Below are 22621 nucleotides of genomic sequence, written 5' to 3' on the forward strand. Positions count from 1 at the left end.
ATAAAGGGGGCTAGATGCGAAGGCGGCGCTTGTAGAGGAGACATTCAACAGTGGCCTCCTTAGCGAAAGAGAAGCAAAGGAGCAAGCAAGAGTAAGGAAAAATGGGGTTTGCTGCAGAACACCGAAGATGACTGCAATCGAGGGGAGGAGGGAGGATTTGGGAGAGGCACGGCAGAGGGAGAGGTGTTAAGGGGGATTTTAAACTCGAGTAGCAGAACTCATGACCTCTAATCACCCGAAGCTAGCCTAAACTCATGACATCTGACTCCTTTTTTTTGGAAAGCGAGAGTAATTCTTCAACGACACCTGAACCTAAACCTAGCCTCTAACAGTGCTTGGGCGACTCACTCTGGAGATGAGGAAGATAGGATAGAGGCCAAACAAAGGATGACATTGGAGAGTCAACTGGAGGAGATAGGGGAGAGATCAAAGATGGAGAGGGATTGGCCATAATGGCAGCTAGAGAGGGGAAGTAAGAAGGGAAAAGGGTGAAGGACAAGGAAGATGGGGTGGATGGCCTACACAGAAATATAGGTTGGGCTATATGGCATAGTTTTTATATAAATCCGAGCCAGGCCAAGCTCGGGCTAGTCTTCCACATCTAAACTCAAGTTCGGCCGATTTAACAAGCGAGCTTATATTTCAAGCCTGGCCTAGCCTGTCAGAAAGCCTTCAAGCTTGATGGGGCTGGGCGAGCTATCCAGCCGATGAACAGGTCTACTTAGCACCCACAAGCTAATATAAGATAACAGGATACAAGCTAAACCAGCAAAAAAAAAAAGAAAAGAATGATATCACCATATGGAGGACTAGCAAAGCAAAAAGGGTGCTAAAGGTTAACAACATTACAAACAATGCGTAACTCGATATGGCATAAATTTATAACAAAAACCCACAAAGATGAGAAACAATCATATTATCTTTACCTATAATAGTATAGAATACTTCCATGTGCACAAGCAAATTATGTGAAGTCATAAACTATAACTAACTCTAAACCATGGGATATAATAGTATACCAAACCACTACGTCCGATCGATATCATACTGTACCAACCATGAACCGTCCCAATTCACAATCTTGGTTAGACATTTGGCCTAAGCCAATCCTCACTAGCCAAACCACATGAACCATACCAGTTCGAGGCTTCAATAATTGAGGGAGAAAGAGCCATACACCCTTTTCTCCATCTTTTTCAAGATAAGAGAGCAGAAAGAGGGGAGAAAGAGAGGAGGAGAGAGAGAGAGTGAGTGAAAGGGTGAGCAGGAGGTCTTATCCAAGTATGTCCCTGTTCCTTTTTCCTCATTCTATTACATCCCATAAATGGGCAAAAATTGAAAAATATGGAGAAAGCATGCCACAATTTTGTATTTTGGCATGATTTATGATATATCGTAGATCTCAATCAGATCTACACAATAGTATAACTTTTCAAATTTTTATATTTATTTATTTTAATTAAAAATATATTTCTGGATAAAAATTAATAGAAAAAGGGAGATGTTAGATTGTGGTTTAGCATGCTATCTGTTACTTTTTTATGACATAAATTTGAATTAATTTTTGACATATTAATTTCTTCTCAAATAAAACTAAATAAAGGAAGCTTAAACACCTTGAAAATAAAAAAAACAAAAAAAATATTTTTTTTCATTTATGAGTACTCTTGTCAGTATGCATTCAAGTATTGATACAATGAACCTTGGTTTGAACTACAAAGTAACAACAGCTAAAAACACTGACCGCTATTATCACACGTCCAGATGCAGAAAATTGTTCACCAGCAATGTCAATTTCAACTGTAGTTTCAGCTCCTACAGCAGGTTTTGAGACACAAGCAAGGAAATGGCGCACCACAAGCTCATACAATCTCTGAAAACAACCATGAAGATAATCAAGAATCTTTCTAACATCTAATAACCAGTAAATAAGTTATCTGATTCTTTTGCATTGAAAAGAAAATTCCATAGTCAATAAATGTGGTTTTGCAATAAAGATTATCGAGAATCCTCTTACAGCCTAATTAGTAAATAAAATATGACTCTTATGTATTGAAAAGGCAACTCAAACAATGCTTGGCAATGCAAGACATTTTGGATGCTACCTAATTTTGAACATACATTATGGTCTTGACTCCACCCTGGTTCACCAGCAGAAAATTTTGTAGGATGGATAGGAGGATGTGCCTTGTCATTGTGTCCACCATTACTGGGGTTTCTCCAAAGACTTGCCTCTGGATCCAAAAGTCTTTGAGCATATGAACCCCAAGCTGGATGTCCCACTTGCTCCCCCACAATGGCCTAAAAAAAATACTAGTGAAGTAAAAATTTCCAAATTCCAGAAAAGGAGATATTACAAGAGCAAGAAATTACCTAACAAAATTAAACCTGAAAGCTGATACAAGTAGATTTTGAATATTAATTGGATAGAAAAAAAATCTATTTAAGAGGCTCTTTATATCATTTCTTTAACGAAACAGGCTGAGGCACACAGCAGAACCTTGAAATAGTCAGTAACCATAAGGAGAAGTATCATCATAGAATCTGAGGGAAAGCATGTTTATATGCTGCTCTATGTATATATTTCAAAACACTTCTTCATCATGACAGTATCTTCAAATTTTGCTAAAATCTATCTTTGAATGAGAAACCAACAACATTAAATTTCCTCAAAAACAAAAATAAAGCATGTCACTTCAAAAAAGCAATCATTGCAAGCCAAATATCAAATGTTAACAGTAGTTAAGATGCCTCCATGTGAAAAGCTATAGCAGCTGCACAGTCAGAGTACAAAGTTTTTAACTGTATTGTTTTTATAACCAACAAAGGACAATCCTTCCAAGTTTAGAAAGGAGAAATTCCAAGTCGCAATCTCTACTAAAATAATAACCCCTTGGTCAGATGAATGACTCCATCTCTCCACTCTACATACATCTGTAATATTCCCTATTCATTAGTAAATACACTCCTTCTGATTTACTTGTTTCTCTCTCTTTCAGGGGGAGAAAGTAGAAGCGCACCAGCCTAGAGTGGGAGTTCATTGATCAAGTTATATAAAAATATCAAATTTTAATCAGTGGCATGCTTCATTTTCATGTGCATTGCAGATCCTCAAAATTATTGAATGCATTTTGCTCAATTTTCTTTAAGTTAAATTAGAATAGTCAGTTTGGGCAATATATGAAACAATCAAAAAATCTGACTTGCATATGTGCAAGTCAAATTGTCGTAATTCATGAAATGGCTCTCAGTTTCACAGACAAAGGTAGTAAGATAGATGTTTTTCCTCTTACTTACATAGATGTTTTGCTACACATTCTATCACTCTCTCTTGGACAACTAAAGTTTTTAGAATTCCTTGAGAAATTTATGGACCCAGGGAATTCCTTGAGAACTTTAATCATTGTTTGCTTCTTTTGAGCATATAATACCATAGTGAAACTTTATAGTTGAGGCCAACAACTAGTTAAACACATGTCCATCTTGGGAAGTTGAATGCACAACTTTATCTAACACCCAAACAAAGATATAAACCAAGATAAGTGTTAGGCAAGGATCAAATTGTCAATCGAACCACATCATATCCTATGGTATATACCAAAATTGTAGGTTATTAGTACCGAAGTTCACAATCTTGTTACCGAACTGCATATTGGTAGATGACCGATATGGTATGGCACCGCAACCGTTCTGACCCACGCCAATATGCAAAAAAATATATATTTTTTCAAATTTTAAACATCCTCCATTTAGTTTTGAGTGGAAAATGGGGTTTTGTGAATTTGTTTTTGATGTTTAAATGTAATATACTTTTTTTATATTATATATCTAAAGGATGATGTGACTATTTAATACATAAGCTAAGTATAAATGATCTGACTAAATAAACTAAATAAATTAAGCATAACTTTGAAAATGTTTAAATATTATATACTTTAATTTTTAAGTACATGTCTAAAGGATGATGTGACTAAATAAACTACGTTAACATTGAAAATGTAAAACACTTACACTAAAATTGAAGATGCAATATATATGCATTTGTTCAGTTCCAAGTAAAGTGTTGATGTCCCTTATACATGTGTCGGTCACATTCATAGTCAGGTACTAGGACTTGACGCCAGTAATAATATTGCGTCCACCCAGGATCCTGGTAACCTATTTATACAATATAGCCATGTTGATACAACTACTCTATCCGGTACAATGGAGGAAATCAAAAAACAACTGACCAAAGTTTGATCCATAGTCTAGCTGCAGCTAGGGAGGATGATACCAACTCGAACATAAAGACTCAAAGGGTGCATAGCCATATGGGTTATAACTAAGCACGGGAGGATATGATCCGAAAGATGATGATCTCGAGTGTTGGAGGGATCTTGATATTCAGGACTCCCACTCGATGCACCAACTCATTTGTCAGATCAATACGGCATCCGCCACCTTTGGGTCCCCTCCTATATGATATAATATTCTCCCTAGCCCTATGTTGTGATCCCTATCCCGCGTTGCATGCTCAAACTGGGACTTACTTGTGAATAATTAAGCAAAGGGAACTGTGTGCCACCCCCTCCCTATCCACTACTAATTATGGTTTCTCCTTCAATATATTTGATGATTAGAATCACATTTGAAAGTCCATGAAAATACATAACTCATATGCGTACTCAATTTCAGATGGATACAGCCAGTAGATGCTGAACAGTTATACAAAGTCCACCCCTAGTATACGTACCCCTCTAATGCTAACATCATACAGTAGGTGTAATAATGCTAATGTTGGCTGTTATTTTCTATATCCATTACTAGTTATTCATGTACAACAATTTGAGAAGCTGTGTTATTAATGTGTAAATACGGTTGTGCAGTCTTAGGGGCTCTTTAGGCATTCTTGCAAGAATCGCGTTTGTTGGCCTACCTAGCATGCATTCTTCTAAGGGCACTCCCAAGTCGTCTTAAATCCCAGCCTGTGGACTCGTGGTTTGAAGGAAGGAGAAAATAAGACCCACCAAGATGAGGAGTGTTGAGTTGATATGGGCTATACCTAAATGGGCTACCCAATCCACAAATCCAACAAGAAATCCAGCCCAATCTTGTTGGATTTCCCAAACAGGCCCTTAGAATGATAAATTTACGTTACAACATGCCAAATGATATTCATGAGAAAGATTAACAATGCTAGATTTCTAAAAGATTTGTGAAAAAAAATGTTTATTGAAAATTTGTCTATTAACTAGAATAAAATTAGTATAAATGGAAAAAGTCATTGCAACATATCTTAGTGTGTGGATTGCCATTCTTTAAATACAGTAGCGTACTATTTGATGTCAATGTGCAATAAGTGGCAAAACAATACAACATGATATGTTTGCCAAGTGTTAGCACTTAGCACAATACCAAGTGTTAGAATAGTACGAAGTGTCAATAAACTTGCATACAAGTATCCACATAATTATTATATAAAAATCCAATTAGGGCTATAAGAATATTCATGATAAGTTACAAAATGTACGTCATAGTATTTTTTTTTTAACTCCTTAACATTTTGGATTACATCTTGAAATTTACAAAAAGAACAGCAAATATAGTTACTACATGATTAGTTTCAGGCAAAATCACAAGGATGATTTGGTCATTACCACTCAAAAAGGATACCCACAGCTTCTGTGAGGTTGGCCTTTATACCCATATAGCACCTTGCATATGACAGTGCTATGCCAAACTAATGGCTAATAACTAAGCCATCAAGCATAGGTGCTCTAACGACACAAGGTCAATGTTGACAATACATTTAAAGAAACAATTATGTAAGTGAAATTGCTTATGTCCTCTATACATGAATTAGAATAAGCCTTTCACCTAAGAGCATGGTCATTCAATATATACTCATGAGAGTTTTTTGTTTTCTAGGCAGAGTACTAATTATAATTCACTCAGTGAAGCTTGCATGGGGATATAATCTCCCAGAAGTTTGCTAATCATTATTAGTCTCTCAAAGAATCTTTCTTTAATGGGATTGCATACGGTGTAACCCTAGGTTAGAGGATATAAAGGGGAGTGATCCTGCTAGGAGAAAGAATCCCAAGTTAATGTAAAGCTCTTCACCTCTTTATATACCTATGCATGGTCAGACAGGAAGGAGGCTGACACTCTCCCTTGAGAATCCATACTCTTATATGGAGGTTAACAGATGAAGAAAGACAGTAAAGGGGGATTTCTAATGATTCTTAAAGGATCTACAATGCCTCACAAGTTTGTTAACCTCATCATAGAGGATATAGTTATAACAATGGAGGCCCAAACCTGAAATCTCTAATTGCTATAGAGTTTGGAACCGCACCAAACCATAAATCTTCCGGTCTGGCTCAGGTCCAGGTCAAGTCTGGCTGAGGTCTGGCCTATGTCCAGCTTAGGTCCAGATCGGTGGTTCTTAACTAACAGCCTTAAGTCTAATTAGTCAGTCAATATGAAAGATACTTCTCTAAGAAAGTTAGTACATAGACAAAAAAACCTAAACTTCAATAATTAAAGTTGCATTTGGCTGCAGAACAAAGTAAGGTGAAATGGAATAAAAGACCATTTACTCCACTTATTGCACTTTAAACTGCCAAATGGTAGAAAATTAGCTCATTTATTCCCAGGGCAAAATGGGAAGTTTGAGAAGTAATTAAAGCTATTTTTTTCCACTTAACCCAGAATAAATTTCTCCACCATTCATGGTGGAGTAAATTAATCTAAGTAAAGCCAGTTAGGAGTGAGTTAACCCATTTACTCCAAGTTAGCTTATTCCACAACTAGACCATGGATGAGATCTGTAGATCTTGCCAAAATCCAATTGTGTGATTTGTCGTCGTTAGATTATCCATCCATAGATTTGATCTGCACCTTATCCTCATCATCCCCATGAATTGAATATCTGGCTAACTCAGTTCGTGCTGAAGATGACATTATACAAACCTTGTAAAAAGGAAAAGCCAGGAAGTTTTTTTTCTTTAAATGAGTTATATTATTCTCATGTTAAATATTAACAAAATATGTCTAGCTCACATCATATAGATTGTGCTAGAAAAACCGCAGAATGATATCAAAACACACCCCCGACATTTGTCATCCTATGGCAATGTGATTGCCCATTCTTGTAAACTAACTGTGGTAGTCACAAAACATACCTTTCCTTGGGCAAAAGGCTAAATAATCTTCCTAGTCTTACCAAGGCAATCATAAGAAACATGAAGAACCTTGTTGATCAAAACAAGGCCAGTTGGAAATAATAGAAGCTTCACAACATCGCAGCTAAATCATCATGGAACTAGTTACCAACATGTAGGTCTGTGTTCACTGAGAAGCTATCTGTTTCCGTACGAGGATAACTAATATATCCAGCCTGATAAAGCTCTTCAGCTACCTAGATACAAAAGAAAATACATTCTGTTATGATAATGCTAATGTAAGTCAACAATATACTTTCTGCAAGAAAGAAAATAGATAACAGGGCTATAAGTAATGTTGCAGAAGAAAGTGCAAATGAGAAATTCTGCAAAGAATGAGATTGAAACCTGCATCATAAAAGAAATCATATGAAGCAAAAAGACAAAGGGAATCATGTTCAGCAATTTAGCATGAATATTTCAGTGGCACCTCTGTGTCAGCTATCATAGCTTAAGATAATCAGTTAGCTGCAGTGTGGAAACTAGGAGATCTGAACTAGAAGGACAGTCTAACAATGAAACTAACTAAAACCAGACTCTGAAACCATGCAATAATAATTGAAAAAAACAATACCGCTTTTCCCCTCCAAAATCTTGTTACACCAAGAGATATAAGAGAGCAAGGGGAAGAGAGAGAAAGAGAGAGAGAGAGAGAGAAATGGGGGGAAAAGGGGGGAAGAGAGAGAGAGAGAGAGAGAGAGAGAGAAGAGCCATAAATAGGTAATATTGCAATTTATTGTCATAAAATTCTATAGCGGAAAAACCCATAGGCCCATTGTCATCAAACTGGCATGATTTCAATATGATATGACCATTGATTTTGAGATTTTATGTTAGTTCTCTATGTGCCATGTTGACAACTGTTAGAAAGAATAGACAAATAGCCAAGAAGGCTTTGATAACCACATTGTAATAAGAAATTGATCAAATTCTTGATATTCTGCCCATATAACCTTATTGCAGAAAACCATGGTATGTTGAGCTGGCCCGTACCGGCCGGTTCAGCCCGTACCATACCGGTCCGGTCCTTAATCGGTACAGTACGGCAGTGAAAAACAGTTTCGGCCCCTATGAGGCCGAAACTGAATGGTATCGGGGCGTACCGGTGCAAACCAGACTAGTTTGCACGAGTACGCGCGCCCGCACGTACGCACGGGCGTGCGCTGTACTAGACAAACCGGTTCGGCACCGATACGAACCAGTCCGTTAGGCCACCGGTATGCCTACCGGTACCAATTCAGCGAACGTTGCAGAAAACACAAAACTAGAGTTTTCTATTTTCTTGTTTATCAAGATACAGAAATTAGTACATGAGTAAAAGATAGAATGTATTCAACCTTTGCCCATCCATCAAATGACCAAATCCAATTGCAGTAATCCTCAATAATAAAATGAATCAGCTAATCTCATCAGCAAACAAGAAAAGCCTTGAGGCAACTACGAGCCGATACCCTTATGACATGTTTAGTTTGCTGGAACGAGAATTAAGAATATCCATACCCTATTCCAGTCCATTCTCATGTTCAGTAACTCACATTGACACAGGGAATGCTGATTCCAATGGGTGTCAAGTTCTTAAAAAAGGGGTACAATGATACCCAGGGACAGAGCTTAGGTATCATTTTCCATAAAGTTGAATATGTATCTAAGAAATAATAAATATATCATATCTACTCATAGAAATTGTATACTATATAACTATTACATATATTATTTATTGCTTAACATTATATTATATTATCTATTATTAAACCAAAGTTACTAGATATAATACTAATATAGTATCAATTATAACAATAGTATATATTCATGTCAGATATAATTTTAGGAACTATATGGTAAAAAAAAGTTACAATATATCAGAATATAGTACATTATTAATATAATACAGTAGTAAGATATTATGGAAGTTCTAATATCACAATATTTGTACAATCTATAGTTACTCTCATAATAATAATTATAATTTTATTTTTATAAATATTTACCCAGCAGAGAAAATATTATATGTATATTATAATATTATAATCTAATATATTATTATATACCAATAACATTGTATTTTACATTGTTATGTCTATACAAATATATATATATATAATATATAGAAATTATAGAATATTGGTATACTAAATATTAACACTTGTCATTAAGTATATTATATCATAGAATAAGTAATTATATTCATTATATTACTAAAAATATAATATGAGAGACGCTCTTTTGATGAAATCATAAGAGAGATGTTGGTAGACAATTTAAATCCTGCCTTTTGAGCCCTGGTGCTTGAATTTTGCACTTTCGTGCTTTCACATTTCTCAGCCATAGCTACAAATATAAATATATATATATATATATATGTATGTATATATATATACACACAGATGCATATATACATACATAAATCCATTTGTACATATATATAGATATAAACATAGATGGACAAGCAGAAGAACACATTTATACAAATAACACTCATATACATATATAGATAAATGGAACAAGAGAGAGAGAGAGAGAGTTGGACTAGATGCTTTACTTTAAATATTTAACAAAAGATTTAACGATTCCAAAATGAATGATGGATCATCCATACTGAAGATCTATGCTGTTAAAGATGCTCTACACTATAAAAACAGCCTAGTAAAATTCATGTATTTCAGTTGTCTCTCACTATACATCAAGTACAAAAAATCAATCATATCAATTGAACAAGGTGTACTTAAATATATAATAAGGGCTCCTACATTGAGAATCCACTTCATTTATCATGCTCTACAGCTCTTAAAACATGATATGTTTAAACTCAATAGATTTTGATGATTAATATCATAGTAAACCTATCATGCTACCAAATACCGATCATATTTTGCACCCACTAGATGCATAGCTTAGAGACCACCCAAAATATATAAATTTTGATTTCTAGGCATTTTAGTTTGGATCAACTTCAACAATATGGAATTCAATTCGGATGGCCCATCATTAATTTTGAAGTGTTAAATCCTTTTGCAAAAGATTAACATAAAGTGCATAGTCTGGTTATATATAAATACAAATATATATAGATACATTATGTATTTATACAGGGGAAGAGAGAGAGAGAGAGAGAGAGAGACCAACATAGACATAGATGTACATACACATATACATATATATGGACATACACATGTGTGTGACAAAAATCTTAACAAGTGGATTGGAGCCCCAATCCTATATTACTTAATCTAAGTCAAGGATCCATACAATTGAATACGATCAACAACATTTAAATGCACATTCTGGAGGTCTTTTATTACGCAATAAACGTATACCAAATCTACAGATTTAACAAAGACTTCTGCAAAAATAGCCTAGCTCACCCATGCGCCCGATATTTTGCAAGCTTAGGTTAGGAATTTCAGCTTGACAAACCAAATTGGCCCTAAAATTTTAGGTCTTGATTTATACTCAAGCCCAGCTTGCACTCACTGTTTCTTAGCCCAACCCACCCTAGCCCATTGTATATATTAATGTTTTATATATAACCAATTAATATATATCATATATACATGTTATAATTTAAAATTTATATATCATACTACATATTTTATTTAAAATCTTAAAACCATGAAAAAATAGTGAGAAGAAAATGGGATCAACTCAAAATGAGAGAAATCGAGAAATCCCTAGACCTAAATTTCCTTCCCCCACATTCTACTTTAGCTTGTGCCACCCTCTCCCCTCATCCCCCACTCCTCAACAATCACTGATGGCAGCCATCAACAGCAACTGCCAATTAAATATGCTCTCTTCGCTCCCTCTCCCTCCCACCCTTCACTCCTTCCCTCCCCTCGAGACCACTTGCTAAACAAGTGCTGCTTGCTAGCACCATCACCTCTATCAAACCCACCTGACCTACTGTCTTGATAAATTAGAATCACATTGTTGTTTCTTTCATGTGCAAGGGATTATAGGAAGGGGAAGGGTATTTGGGTAATGTAAGCAACGTGCATAAACCTCCAAGTATAACTATGAGCCAAAATAAAAGAAGGCAAATGGAACAATCGGTTGAAGTATCTAGACCTAAGGGAGGAAATAAGAAAGCAAAAATACTTGTAGTGTCACTCTCTCCATAAACTATTTGCAATGGACAATAAATTTGTCAGATAGAATTCCACCAATGTCAATGGAAACAGCAATGACTATAACCAAGGTCCGTCGTACCGGATCCGGTAGGCGTACCGGTCGCCAACCGGACCAGTACAGTTCCGGTTCGTACCGGAACCGGCCGGTATGAACCGGCTGGCTCTTCTCCGCCGGAGCCAGGGAAGAAGAAGAGAAGGAGAGAGAGCGCGGGAAAGAGAGGGAGGGAGGAGACCTGTGGCCGCCATCGGAGAGCCGCGGAGGGGCAACGGAGCCCGGCGGAGGGCGGGGGAACCCGCGGGGGCGCAGCGGAGGCCGCGTCCCCTGTTTCTTTCGAAACAGGGGACGCGGCCCCGCAGGTTCCCCAGCCCCCTGCCGGCCTGCGCCGCCCCTTCGCAACTCTCCGATGGCGGCCATAGGTCTCCTCCCTCCCTCTCTTTTCCACGCTCTCTCTCCTTCTCTTTGTCTTTTTCGTCTCCGACACAAAACCGGCCCGTACTGGTTTCCACAGCTCCGGTGTACCGGTAGCGGATCGGCTCGTACCGGCCGATACGAGCCGATTCGGCATACCATGGTTATAACATCATTGTTATCAATGTTTGACCAGGACATCACGAATAGAAATCTCCAAAGTATTCTATGAACTCTGAGGTGATTATAGTTGTCATCCACAAACAACATTGACAAAGAAGTAGCTTCTAGGTTTTGTTTGGAATCCCTTCCTAACATCTAGGACCTGAAAGGGGTTTACATCTATTGAAAATACTAGAGTTCAAAGGTGCAAATGTGAAAGTTTAAAAGTTGCATTCCATCAATGGATCCATTTAAAATTTGTTAAGAATTATTGATTTGCTACTATCTTTTACAAGCTTTAAGAAATTAAGGAAGAGATCTTCTACATTGAAAGGAAAAATACTTTAAAAAAAGATAATTATTCAGAAGAAAGCAAACAACCTAAAAGTGCTCCCTAGTAGCAAGATTTTTCTTATGGACAACGGAACCATCCCGAACCGCCCAATTTGGGGTGTGCCGAGCCATATCGGCAGCAGACCAGGATAGTCCCGATGACAGATTGGGATAGTTCCGACAAACAAAACAACAACTGGCGATAAATGGAGGATAAGAAGGCAAGAGAGAAAAAGAGAGAGAGAGGGAGGGAGGGAGGGAGAGAGAGAGAGGGAGAGGAAGGGGGAGAGAGGTGTGCCGAGAGAAGGGGGCTAAAAAGCCCTCCTCTCCTCCTTCGGTCGTCTGCACATTGACCGAGCCCTATCTCTCCCTCTCTCGGCATCTCTCCCCCCCTCCCTCTCCCTCTCTCTCCCTCCCCATCTCTCTCTCTCTCTCTTCCACTCTTTCCTTCTCCCTCTCCCACTGTAGTTTTTCTTTCTCGACATGCATTAGGATGAGATGGCACGGTACCATACCATACCGCCTACCTACTAGCATAAGTTCCGGTTTCGATACTACCGACTTTGGTCGTGATCTGAAAACTCAACTTCGAGTCGATACAAGCCCTGTACCACCTTATACCAAGGCGTATCGAGGTGCATACCGACCCATACAGAAGCATCCCGACCGATATAAAGTATACCGAGATAAAAATTAAAAAAAAAATTGTTAAAGAGCTATTTCGGTACAGGATGCATACGATAAGCTGCCAATACGATATTCGTTACCGAGATTGCAAACCTTGGTCTCAATAATGCAAGGTTACACCATATATCATCAAACAGCCTAACATCCTAGGAAAGCCTACAGCCTCAGGGACCCCTTTTCAAACCACTTCTATCTTGGCTTCCCCTACTCAACACATTGTCTGATGTGCATGGAGATGCCATGCATCAGGTTCTCTATGTGTGTTTATATCTTATTTTGTTTGTATAGTATAGGATACATTCGCTAGTGTTTAAGAGGGTAGGTGGAGAGATGGTAGATCTCCACTATTTTGTTTGTACATGGGGACTTGGTTCTCACTTGTTTTGGGCTCATCCGATCTTCCCATGGTGAGGTCTTGGTCTTCCCTCCTCCTCCATTAACTAGTTGCATATACTTTATGATGAGAGCACAAAAGTGCGATCTACACATCACTTAAATTAGCATTATTGCTAACAAATAATGATAACAGTGCTGCATTAATATTTTATTTTTGTTGGGTGCAGGTGATCGTAAATCAAAGTTAGAATGCGCATTGGGTCCAAAAACCATGCAGTCAACTGCATGGTTCAACCCTAGTTGCACACTAGAAGGAGCCTAAGTTCAGCCAGCCAATCCACTGCAACCAATTCCCAGAAGCCCATGCATCTCAGCCCGATGGAGCCCACGTGCAACTCATCATCTTCACCGTTCACTTTCCAGCGCATCCATCTCATCCTCCCACGTGAATCTCCAGCATCTCGGTTCCAATCCTCTTGGCCGTCCGTGAAGCATCATCCATTCGCGTCCCAGCTCCAGCTCCCATCCCGTGTTCGTGCGATCATTCCTTCTAAGCTCCCAGCTCCGTCCGAATCTCAGTCCATGTGTCCATCCAAGTCCCGACTTCATCCGAGTTATGCCTCATCCGCGAAGCTCCCATCCAGCGTCCGAGTTCATCCATTTGCAGCCCAAGCTTCACTGCGACCGTAATCCCAACATCTCCCAAGCCACAACCGAGCGTCCACGTTCTGGCTCTCCCGAGATCCTAGCTTCCGTGATCTCAGCGCCAGCATCCCAGCTCATCATCCCGCGAGCTTCCCGCATCCTAGCGTCCAACGCCCTGCGATCATTTCGTGCGTATCATCCGAATCCCATGGCGCCTCTCAGCATCCCGCATTCACAGCCTCATCCAGCCGTCCGCGTCCATCATTTTCGCCCGAGGATTCATCTCATCCTAACCGATTCATCACCACGTGCGAGAAGGGAGGGAAGCTAGCTTGTTATATCTGCCATTCGGAAGAAACGAGAGTCCTCATTAAAAAACAGAGCTCCTCCCATTTCAAAAGAAAAAAAAACAGAGAGAGGAAACAGGGGAGGCCCTGTTTCCGAAAAGAAAAAAGAGAAAAAAAAAAAGAAAGAAAATGAAAGGGGGATTAATGTGTGAAATGGAAGGCTAAAGTCCTAGGGAGGGTGATGGAGGAACCTTTGATGTATTGCTCTTTGAAGTAAACTCTAAACTTTTGCTTTCAATGGTTTATATTTATTGATATGTTCTTGATCCATGCGTAGTTATTTCATAGATAGATCTTTAATGGATTATGATTATTGATATATGGATTGCTTTAGTATTTGATTCGTCGTAGACGTAGAAAGCACGATGGATGCTTAGAAATTGAGTTCATATGTTCATGAAACATATACCATGATTAGATCTATCCTACATTTAATCTTTAATCAAGAACCATAGAGTTTATTCCTTGGATGCAATATCATCAAGGGGGATTCCAGATCCCTACCATCTTTATTTCATTGAATTTTGTTTATTATTCTTTGCATTTAATTTCTGAAAATCAAAACATCATTTTAATCCACAAATTTATTGAATTGATTAATCTGAAATTATACTAAATAATCTCATATATATTTCGTTCCCTGAGGATTCGACCTCGGACTCCCGAGAATTTACTACTTGTGCGATTCTCCTGCACTTGGGAGAACAATTTTATTTTTGCATCAAGTTTTTGGCGCTGTTGCCGGGGAACGGCTTAGTTATTAGTATAATTTTAGATTTAATTAGTACCCTATCAGTTAGATTGAACATTATAGTAAAACTAAAACTGAAAAAAAAAAATTTCTGCTGTTTTTATTTCCTGCACAGTCTGCATCAAACTCTGATATCTGAGTAATGCACCGTCTGATTGGACTCAAATTTTGTCGACTGGTGTAGGACACAGGTTGCTTTCATCTGAACGGTCTGATTGATATTCTGAGATTGTTTCGACCATTAAATTAATCTGAAACCTTGCTGCTGTCTGTTTTGAATTTTCTGTGTTTAATTTTTTTTTAGAACCAGAATTTTATTATTATCATATCTCTTTAACCCCTGTTGCTAATTGAAAATTGATAAGAACTTTAAGAAAAGATCAAGGGTGATCATCAAAAAAAAAACATTAAAAAAAAAATTAATTAAATTTTGTATGCTAGGTTGGGATAGGGACGACACCGGTCGATTAAGTCGTACAACTTTAGATCATCCCTTAGGAGACATCCTTGAAATTCCTTCGCAGTATCTCACACCTTGTGAGATGGCAAATTTTCCTGATGATGTAGGAAGTCACCATGGTGATGAAGGTAGACCCCCAGTTATGACACTTCGACAATACTTACATCCCACTAGGACTAGTCAACCTTCATGCATGATTATTCCTGAAAATGTAGGACACTTTGAAATCAAACCAGGAGTAATTCAATTGCTGCCCAAGTATCATGGGATGGAATCCGAGAACCCTTATCTTCACCTTAAGGATTTTGAGGAAATTAGCATCACATTTAGAGTGCCAAATGTATCGGAAGATGTCCTTAAATTGACCTTGTTTCCTTTTTCTTTAAAGGATAAAGCCAAAACATGGCTGAACTCCTTGAGACCTAGATCGCTAGGAACATGGCATGATATGCAAAGAGAATTCTTGAAAAAATTCTTTCCCGCACAAAGGACTAACTTTTTGAAAAGGCACATTAGTAATTTCCAACAAAAAGACCATGAAACATTTTATGAATGCTGGGAGAGATTTAAAGATTTGCTTCTCTCTTGTCCTCATCATGGGTTTGAAACATGGAGAACCATTAGTTTCTTTTACGAAGGGTTGTCTCCACAGTTGAAACAATTTATAGAGACTATGTGCAATGGTCTATTTCTGGAAAAGCAACCCGATGAGGCATGGGACTATTTAGACTCTCTCGCAGAGACTGCACAATTATGGGATACAGGGGATAGAGTGAATAAACCTTTGCCTAAGCCTACTAGCATTCCACACGGGGGCCTTTACAACCTTAATACTCAAGATGATATTCAGGCTAAAATGGCAGCCCTTACTAGGAAGGTAGAGGAAATTGAACTTAGAAGGATTGAACCCGTCAAGACCGTAGAACATAACAGCGAGTGTTGTAGGATTTGCGAGATGCCTGGCCATCTCATCACTGATCGCCCCACAATACCCGCATTCAAGGAAATCTTGCACGATCAGGCCAATGTTATGAATACCTATCAAAAATCTTTCAATAATCCTTTTTCGGGTACTTACAACCCTGGATGGAAGAACCATCCAAATTTCAGGTGGAGGAATGACCAACCTCAACAAGTATATAACCCAACTCCTCCACCTCCGCACCCTCATTATGCACATGCACCCCCTCAAAAATCCAGTCTCGAAGAAACTTTGCAATCTTTCATGCAAGGTCAAGCTAAAATCAATGATGAATTAAGAAATCAACTGACAACGCTGACCACTGCTTTAAGTGCTCAAGAGAAAGGTAAGCTACCAGCTCAACCACAACCTAATCCTCAAGTCTATGGCGGTAGCAATGCATCATCATCAACTTTGCATAAAGAACAAGCAAAGAGTATAATAACTTTGCGAAGTGGAAAGATTATTGACCGACCAGTCCCAGAACAAACACAAGTCATACCTGATTCTGACCCTCCCAAGACAAAAGAAAAGGATAATGAAGAAACTGAAGCACCAACATCTACTGAAAAAATTGAATGTCCTTTTCCTGCACCATTTCCACAAAGATTAAAGCCCTTGCAAAAGCTTGAACCAAACTCTGAAATTCTTGAGCTTTTTAAGCAAGTAAAAATCAATGTACCTCTTCTTGATGCAATAAAACAAGTGCCTTCCTATGCAAAATTTTTAAAAGATTTGTGCACTGTCAAGCGTCGTTTAAATGTCAAGAAGAAGGCATTTCTGGCTGAAAATGTGAGTGCAATTTTACAGCATAACATTCTTCCTAAATATAAGGATCCAGGTTGCCCAACTATCTCGTGCATCATTGGCAATTTTAGGATTGAGCGAGCATTACTAGATTTAGGAGCGAGTGTGAACTTGTTGCCATATACGGTATATGAGCAACTCGGTTTGGGAGAGTTGAAGCCAACAACTGTGACCTTACAATTAGCTGACAGGTCAGTGAAGGTTCCTAGAGGGATTATCGAAGATGTGTTGGTCCAAGTAGACAAGTTCTATTTTCCTGTTGATTTTATCGTACTGGACACATATCCGGCTTCCAATTCACCATCTCAGATTCCGGTCATCTTAAGACGTCCATTCCTTGCAACTTCTAATGCATTGATCAATTGTAGGAATGGTGTCATGAAGCTTTCTTTTGGCAATATGACTTTGGAACTGAACGTCTTTAGTATAGGCAAACAACCCAGTGAACATGAAGAAAGTAAAGAAGTTGAATGGATTGAAACCATTGCGGAAGAATATTTGTTAAAAGAAATATTTACTGAATCGGCCGACAATGGTTTGATAGATTGGTGTTCTGAAGGTACTACTGATGATACGGTCCCACCTATTTTAGATAACTCGGATGTCATGATGGTCAATGGGTGGAGACCGAGAATAGAGGAATTTGAACATTTGCCATCTCGAGGAGCAAAGATAGTACCATCCCATGAACAAGCACCTAAGCTCGAGTTGAAACCTTTACCGAAGGAACTCAAGTATGCCTTTCTTGGACCCGAGGACACTTTCCCTATAATCATCTCATCTGATCTTGATCATGCCCAAGAAAAAAAATTACTTTGTGTTCTAAAGAATCATAAAGGAGCTTTAGGGTGGTCTATTGCCGACTTGAAGGGGATTAGCCCTTTAATTTGCACGCACCGGATATATTTGGAGGACAATGCCAAAACCACAAGGCAAATGCAACGCAGGTTGAATCCTACGATGAGAGATGTGGTTAAAGCAGAAGTCCTCAAGTTGCTTGACGTGGGTATTATTTACCCAATTTCCGATAGCAAGTGGGTGAGTCCTACTCAAGTCGTGCCCAAGAAAGCAGGTCTGACGGTAGTCAAAAATGATCAGGGTGAACTAGTTCCAACTCGTGTTCCGACGAGTTGGCGCATGTGTGTTGACTACCGAAAATTGAATTTGGTCACTAGGAAAGATCACTTTCCCCTACCCTTCCTAGACCAAGTTTTGGAAAGAGTTGCAGGACACAAATTTTATTGTTTTCTCGATGGCTATTCCGGGTACTACCAAATCGAGATTTCACCAGAAGATCAAGAGAAGACTACCTTCACTTGTCCTTTTGGCACATTCGCTTTTCGTCGGATGCCATTCGGGTTGTGTAATGCACCTGCAACATTCCAAAGATGCATGCTCAGTATTTTTGAAGAAATGAATGAGAAATTTTTAGAAGTGTTTATGAATGATTTCTCTGTTTTTGGCGATTCATTTGATGATTGCCTGTCACATTTACAAGCAGTCTTAGCTCGATGCATGGAAAAGAATTTGATACTGAATTGGGAGAAATGCCACTTCATGGTGCCAAAGGGAATTGTCCTAGGACATATTGTTTCATCGAAGGGCATGGAAGTTGATAGAGCTAAGATTGACCTAATCGCCAAGCTACCTGCACCCAAGACGGTTAGAGATGTTAGATCATTTTTGGGTCATGCTGGATTTTATAGGAGGTTCATCAAGGACTTTAGTGTCATAGCTCGACCATTATGTAACCTCCTATCCCTTGATACACCGTTCAATTGGACCGAAACCTGTCAAGAGGCATTCGAAAAATTGAAGGCTATGCTTAGCACTGCACCCATCGTGCAACCACCTGATTGGTCATTACCTTTTGAGATCATGTGCGATGCTAGTGACTATGCGATAGGAGCTGTCCTAGGACAACGCAAGGATAATAAGCCATATGTCATCTACTATGCAAGCAAAACCTTAAATGATGCTCAAATGAATTACACCACCACCGAGAAGGAATTGCTTGCAGTAGTATTTGCATTAGATAAATTTCGCTCTTATATCCTTGGTGCTCCTATTGTTATCTTTACAGATCATGCAGCGCTAAAATATTTATTGGATAAGAAAGATGCGAAACCACGCTTAATACGATGGATACTTCTACTCCAGGAATTTGACATCACTATCAAAGATAAAAAGAGAGTAGAGAATGTGGTTGCTGACCATTTATCACGGCTAGTTGTTCATGATTTGGTGCCACAGTTGCCCATCAAGGACTCGTTCCCTGAAGAGCAATTGTTTACACTTTCTACTATGCCATGGTATGCTGATATTGTAAACTTTCTTGTCACGAACCGGATGCCGGGGCATTGGGGATCGAATGATAAGAATAATTTCTTGCGTGAAGTAAGGAGTTATTATTATGATGCCCCTTATTTGTTCAAGTATTGCAATGATCAAATCTTTAGAAGATGCATTCCGGAACATGAGATACAAAGTGTACTCTCTTTTTGTCATGCCAGTGCTTGTGGAGGACACTTTGCATCTAAGAAAACGGCAGCTAAGGTATTGCAATGTGGTTTTTATTGGCCTACATTATTTAAAGATGCCCACGAGTTCTGTAGGACATGTGACCCATGTCAATGTGTTGGAAGTCTAACTCGTAGGCAAATGATGCCTCTTCAGCCCATTACTGCTATTGAAATTTTTGACATATGGGGCATCGATTTCATGGGCCCATTCCCACCATCTTTTGGATATGAGTACATTTTGGTTGGTGTAGAGTATGTGTCCAAATGGGTAGAAGCTGTGCCTTGTCGAACAAATGACCACAAACCAGTTTTAAAATTTCTTAAAGAAAATATATTTTCTAGGTTTGGGATGCCCAAGGTCATAATTAGTGATGGGGGAAAACATTTCTGTAATAAGCCTTTTGAGAACCTATTACGAAAGTACGGTATCACTCATAGAATTGCAACTCCTCATCACCCGCAGACTAGTGGCCAAGTAGAGTTAGCCAACCGGGAGATTAAACGAATTTTAGAGAAAACGGTGAATCCATCACGCAAAGACTGGTTTTTAAAACTTTCTGACGCATTGTGGGCTTACCGTACTGCTTATAAAACTATTCTTAGTATGTCCCCGTATCGGCTAGTCTATGGAAAAGCTTGTCATCTACCTGTTGAATTAGAGCATAAATCGTATTGGGCCATTAGAAAATTGAACTTTGAATTGTCAGATGCTGGTTTAATTCGAAAATTACAATTAAGTGAGTTGAATGAAATTCGTCGGGATGCGTATGATAATGCTAGACTTTGAAAAAAACGAATGAAAATTAGGCATGATAAATCAATTCTAAGAAAATCTTTTGAACCTGCACAAAAAGTTCTTTTGTATGACTCTCGCTTACATCTGTTTCCTGGAAAGTTACGATCAAGATGGACAGGTCCTTTCATTGTAAAAACTGTTTTTCCACACGGGGCAATTGAAATTGAGAATCCACAGGATGGCAAAATTTTTAAGGTTAATGGACACAGATTAAAACCTTTTCTTGAAAATTTTGCAGATGAAGAGGACTCCTTTTCCTTGGGGGAGCCTTCTTATGACTGAACATGAAGGCCAAGGTATGTGTATATTAGTTAGAATTATTATTTTTTCTTTTATTTCTAGTTTTCTTCTTATTTTGTAGGTCTTCTTTTCTGGAAATCAACAGCTCAAGGTATTCTTCTTCTCTCTATTATTTTCTCTATTGTCTCTCATATATAGTTTTCTTGCATTTTTTTTACATTGAGGACAATGCAATGTTTAAGTTGGGGGGAGAAAAATATTTTGATCAAAAAAAAAAAAAAAAAAAACTTGTTTTTGCATTTGATTTATTCTATTACTTTCTTTTCTGAGCAAATGCACATGTATTTTCATATTGAGTGTGTACAACTATTAAGGCAAGGAACACATGCATACTATGACTGATCAGAGACCTATTATTAGATCCCCACACGTGTACTTAATGACAATAGGAAGGCCTCAGGAGTTCATATTTGTTAACTGCATTTTTGTTAGCCTTATCCATAAAAGAAGTATGAGTATCCTTGTTCGTACCATAAGGTTCAGGATTTGGTTTTCACATAAAGATAGAGGTTGAATATCCCGACTAGATTACTTAGGTGCTTTATGATCCGACTTTGGTTGACCTATAGTCACGATGCAGTCACATATATAATAAAAATATTTATATGGTTCAGTCTATCATTTCTTTTCTTGCATAATTATTATTCAAAAAAAAAAAAATACTTATGACGACAAGTCTGGCCTCGTGGCGTAGTCTGGTTCGAGTAATTAAGTCCGAGGGGTGTTTCACCTAATGTCTTGAGCCAACTGGATCGGGGGTCATTGACTGAAAGCTCGCTACATGGACCTTACTAGAGCCTAATGGGGTTGGATAGCTGTAGTTGTCATGTGTATTGAAAAAAAAAAAAAATGAAATAAAAATAAGCATGAATGAGTTGGTTAGGCTGAACCTAGTGACATGTGGTAATGGCTGGTTTGACTCCATTGTATTGGACCTCTGTGTACCCGGGTTGTTTAGTTGAGATTGATAGCTCTTTCTTTACATGCGAACCATTCTTGACAAATTTAGACAACATGTGATATTCTGAAAATTTGATGGATCAGGTTCTAATAAAGTGTAGAAAACATTTGTGGACTTGAGTAGTGCACCTAAAACTCAGGCGGTGCTCTGTTGTGGTGGAGGTATTAGTACTCTGAGAAAGTCATATGATTTGATGCACACTACACTTTTATATTCCTTGCTTTGACGGTTGCCATACTTGAAAATATATGTCAATTAATTACATGTGTATTAGCTTAGGGTTTATTTTTATTAGAATCTCATGTCATATAATTCATGATGTTTGTGGGTAACATCCCTGAAAACCCTCACGAGACAACACTCGTCCACTAGGGTAACCTAGGGGTTTAACGGCTTGTTGCACGTGCTAAGTGCAATCGTGATTCCTACGAAAGTGAGTACTTATTTTAATTTTATGCTATTAGTTCTAATAAAATATCAAAGGTTAAACCACATCTTTTGTACTCTCATTTTATTATTTGCTCGTTAATCGCTAGAGACTAGCAATAAGCTAGTTGGGGGGTGTGATGAGAGCACAAAAGTGCGATCTACACATCACTTAAATTAGCATTATTGCTAACAAATAATGATAACAGTGCTGCATTAATATTTTATTTTTGTTGGGTGCAGGTGATCGTAAATCAAAGTTAGAATGCGCATTGGGTCCAAAAACCATGCAGTCAACTGCATGGTTCAACCCTAGTTGCACACTAGAAGGAGCCTAAGTTCAGCCAGCCAATCCACTGCAACCAATTCCCAGAAGCCCATGC

General features: G+C 38.3%; 1 protein-coding gene and 1 pseudogene across 3 annotated transcripts in view; both read right to left on the bottom strand.

Annotated features, from left to right (window-relative positions):
• LOC103720113 (DNA topoisomerase 3-alpha) overlaps window positions 1–22621 on the bottom strand; it is a 74814-nt gene that overhangs the window by 47060 nt on the left and 5133 nt on the right. For all 3 annotated transcript variants that reach the window (XM_039117137.1, XM_008809676.4, XM_008809677.4), the window contains exons 8-10: window positions 7322–7405; window positions 2122–2301; window positions 1745–1873 (exon numbers count right to left, since the gene is read on the bottom strand). In XM_039117137.1, the coding sequence (XP_038973065.1) occupies window positions 1745–1873; window positions 2122–2301; window positions 7322–7405 (393 nt within the window). The remainder of the gene's footprint in view (window positions 1–1744; window positions 1874–2121; window positions 2302–7321; window positions 7406–22621) is intronic.
• LOC120105072 lies at window positions 15971–16068 on the bottom strand (annotated as a pseudogene).

Source organism: Phoenix dactylifera, unplaced genomic scaffold (genome assembly GCF_009389715.1).
Source record: "Phoenix dactylifera cultivar Barhee BC4 unplaced genomic scaffold, palm_55x_up_171113_PBpolish2nd_filt_p 000186F, whole genome shotgun sequence".
NCBI lineage: Eukaryota > Viridiplantae > Streptophyta > Magnoliopsida > Arecales > Arecaceae > Phoenix > Phoenix dactylifera.